This window comes from Elephantulus edwardii, unplaced genomic scaffold, assembly GCF_000299155.1.
Source record: "Elephantulus edwardii isolate Elephantulus edwardi_28Jun2011 unplaced genomic scaffold, EleEdw1.0 scaffold00063, whole genome shotgun sequence".
NCBI lineage: Eukaryota > Metazoa > Chordata > Mammalia > Macroscelidea > Macroscelididae > Elephantulus > Elephantulus edwardii.
Window position 1 is genome coordinate 7,723,351 of NW_006399813.1, and position 3,838 is coordinate 7,727,188.

The window sequence follows — 3,838 nt, forward strand, 5'->3', positions numbered from 1 at the left end:
CAGAAGGAGAGTTGATGCATTTGAGCTGTAGTGCGGGAGAAGAGTATTGAATGTACCATGGACTGCCAAGAAAACAAACAGATTCATCCTGGAGAGGATTAAACCAAGCAACTCCTTGAAGGCAAGGATTCTGGGGCTTCGTCTGACATAATTTGGGCATGTTGCAAGGAGGGACAGGTCCTTGGAGGTGGACATCATGCTGGGGAGGGTGGAGGGATGGCACAAGAGGGGAAGACTCTCTATGAGATGGATTGTTTAAGTGACTGGGATAATTGGGATGGGAGTGTCAGAGGCAGTGCGATTGGCACAGGATAGAGCAGGATTTAGTGCTGTTGTACATAGGGTCGCTATGAGTCGCAAACTACTCAACGGCACATAACAACAACAATGATATCTACATATATAGATATATATCTTGATTATTAGAAGGGATCGTTATATAATAAATGAGTGGTACAGTGCAATATAAAATGTGTGTTGTTTTTAATCCTTATTTTATAATTAAGAGTATTTTGTTGTTGTTGTTGATTGCCGTATAGTCGAGCACGACTCATAGCAACCCTATGAACAAAAGACTTGAATCCTTTCTATAACTGTCATCGATTCTCTAAGTTCTTAGAGTTTCCAGAGTTATGTTGTTTAGGAATTAAGTATATCGAGGCTCATAAATGCTTGGTGATTTATTATTGCAAGTAAGGGACATACAGTAAATATGGCGTTTAAATCACCAAAACAGTTCTCTTGAAAGGTGGTGTTCCTTTCGCTGTTCTATATAGTCAAATAAGAGCACACTCAATAGCTGACCTTCTAGTAGGTTTACAAAGGCTATAGACCACATCAGAGGAGGCTGTCCATCTTCCTCCTGTGGAGGAGCTGGTGGATTCAAACCGAATGCCTTTGGGTTGGCAGCACAACTCCTTACCATGAAGCCACCAAAGCTCCCTGATAAAAGGTGAGAGGACTACAAATACGATATACTGGGAATAATTCCAAAGGAACACCAAGTAATTTATTATTCCTTATTTAGCTTCAAAACCTGAGAGGTTTTATTGTTTTCTTTCCAGTTTGTTTGTTTGTTTGTTTTTTAAACTTACCTTTACACGTCGGTAGTGGTTTAAGCCAGACCATTTTTTCCCCAATTTCTACACAAAAAGTAGAAGTTGCACCAATTAATTTGTACCTAAAGCAATAGAGGGAGAAAAAGTGAAGAAATGTTCCATTCCCACATACTTAAATTTCCTCATAATCTCCAGAATGCCTACACAAAATATTCAATATACCAGTAAAATTCACTAAAAATACTCATGCTTGCTGAGTCAGAATCTACTCACAGCTGACCCTCCTTTGGCTTTCCAAGACTGACCACGTGGGAGGAGATTGCCCATCTTTCTCCTGAAGAACTGTGGTGGGCTTGGACTGCCAGAGAGAAGTGGGCTCTGGGTCACTAACTCCTTATGGACTTACACCACCCATGTTCCCTACTACACCTGTAAAGGAGACACTGAAGAATTAATAAATGCTCATGCAGGCATTTAAAGGAAAATCAAGATTACCTTTTAAAAGGTGGTGTCATTAGGATAAAAAAACAAAAAAAAATGATACAACATAAAAGACATATTTATTTGCAATGAGCACATGTTATAAAATAGAAATCTTTTCAAAGTCCACTGATAAGATGCAAATGCTTGTAGTTTTCTGAGTTCTGGAAGATTAAGACAGCCTCGAAGAATAATTGTATTCAGAGGTCATCCTCCTGATTATGTATTAATGGCTGAGACATCTGTATGTACAGTACAGAAGATACTTGATACAGATATCTTCATCTTTAAAAAACTACACACAAATTAAAATAACATAGCTCAGAAGACAAATGAGAAAGATGAGTAAAGTTTTCAGCAGTGTCTGTCTGTGACCCTGATGATATTTAACAACTGAGTTCTTTTCCTGACTTGGGAAGTCGAAAATTATTTCAGGTAAGAATGATATTTTCATGCTAGGAATAAATAAATGTTTTTTAACTCAAGACATTTTAGAAGTCAAATTCATTGATTTCCAGTCAGATGTGATTCATGCTTGTCCTTCCAGTGTATTTTCAGAGCTGGTAAATTATACAGGAGTAAACTATCCATTTATCTCCCTTGAAGCAGTTGATAGATTTGAACTTCCTGACTTTAGGTTGGCAGGACAATTTCCTAACCACCAGACCACCAGACCTCCCTATTTTACAACTGACTATTTGGCACACTTAAAGACCGATTTCTCTTTTAGCTCTTAAAGGTTGTAATTTTTCCAAGTATTATCAACCACTCTCTTGTTGAATTTTTGTCTTTTGCTAATTACTCAACACTTAAATTTTTATTTGGTGTTAAAGAAATCTTTTTTTTCTGCCCCGTAACTAAACTTGATTCTGATCAGTTCATGATGAAGGATCTTTGAGAAGAAGGGTGATTTTAATCTCTACCAACTTGTAATCACTTGTTATGTATTAAATTCTAATTATTTTTATCTTTGTTAAATGAAAAGGTACATGCTACAACTTACCCCAGGTTGCATGAGAAGGAGATGCGTGAATTAAATAATAGGCCTTCTGTTATATTGATATAGCCATTTTTTAATTCTCCAGGATGAGCACATGATTTTTCTAGATAAGAATATAAACATATTTACTTTTTATCCAACACCCTTTCCTGATTAAAACACTCAACAAAATAGGATTAGAGGGGAATTTCTTCAACATAGTAGAAAGTATTTATGAAAACCCGAGAACCAACATTGTTCTCAATGGAGAGAGAGAGGTTAAAGGCATTCCCTTTAAGAACAGGAACTCAGCAAGGATGCCCACTACCACTTCTCTTATTCAATATTGTATTGGAAGTCTTAGCGGCAGTAATAAGACAAGAGAAGAAAATAAGAGGTATCCAAATTGGCAAAGAGGAGGTAAAACTATGCAGATGATATGATAGTATACATAGAAAACCCTAAAGACTCAGCAAGAAAACTATTGGACATAGTTGACCAATTCAGTAAAGTAGCAGGATACAAGATTAACATACAGAAATGAGTTGGATTTCTCTACAGTGACAAAGAGAATACAGATCTGGAGCTAAGGAAAACAGTACCCTTCACAATAGCAAATCACAAGATTAAATATTTGGGAGTAAATCTAAGCAGAAACACAAAGGATCTATTCAATGAAAATTACAAAGCATTACTACAAGAAACAAAAGAGACCTGAAGAAGTGGAAGAATATCTCTTACTCATGGCTAGGAAGACTCAATAATGTGAAAAGGGCAATACTACCAGAGGCAATTTACATGTTCAATGCAATCCCAATACAAACACCAAACCCATTCTTCAATGAGATGGAAAAGGCAATCTCCACTTTTATTTGGAATGGAAAGATGCCCCGAATAAGCAAAGCACTCCCTAAACAAAGAAAAAAGGTAGGAGGTATCACACTCCCTGATTTCAAATCCTACTGCACTGCCATGGTGGTCTAAACAGGATGGTACTGGTACAATAACAGACACATACATCAATGGAATAGAATTGAGAACCCGGAAATCTATCCATCTACCTATGGTCAACTGAATTTTTACAAGTAGATGAAAACAGTTAAGTGGGGGAAAGACAGTCTTTTTAACAAATGATGTTGGCAAAATTGGAAAACTATCTGCAGAAGACTCAAGCAAGATCCACACCTCACTCCATATACAAAAACCAACTCAAGGTGGATCATGGACCTAGGACTAAAACCAAGGACTATAAACTTCATTCAAGAAAAGCTTGGAAGAACTTTAGTAGCCCAAATCCACAATGTAAAGAGTCTTCCCAATC

General features: G+C 37.0%; 1 protein-coding gene across 1 annotated transcript in view; it reads right to left on the minus strand.

Annotated features, from left to right (window-relative positions):
• Nucleotides 1-3,838, minus strand: part of LOC102851819 (complement decay-accelerating factor-like) — a 51,468-nt gene that overhangs the window by 26,242 nt on the left and 21,388 nt on the right. Inside the window, exons 6-7 of the mRNA XM_006888003.1 lie at nucleotides 2,542-2,641; nucleotides 1,095-1,180 (exon numbers count right to left, since the gene is read on the minus strand). Coding sequence (XP_006888065.1) covers nucleotides 1,095-1,180; nucleotides 2,542-2,641 — 186 coding nt within the window. The remainder of the gene's footprint in view (nucleotides 1-1,094; nucleotides 1,181-2,541; nucleotides 2,642-3,838) is intronic.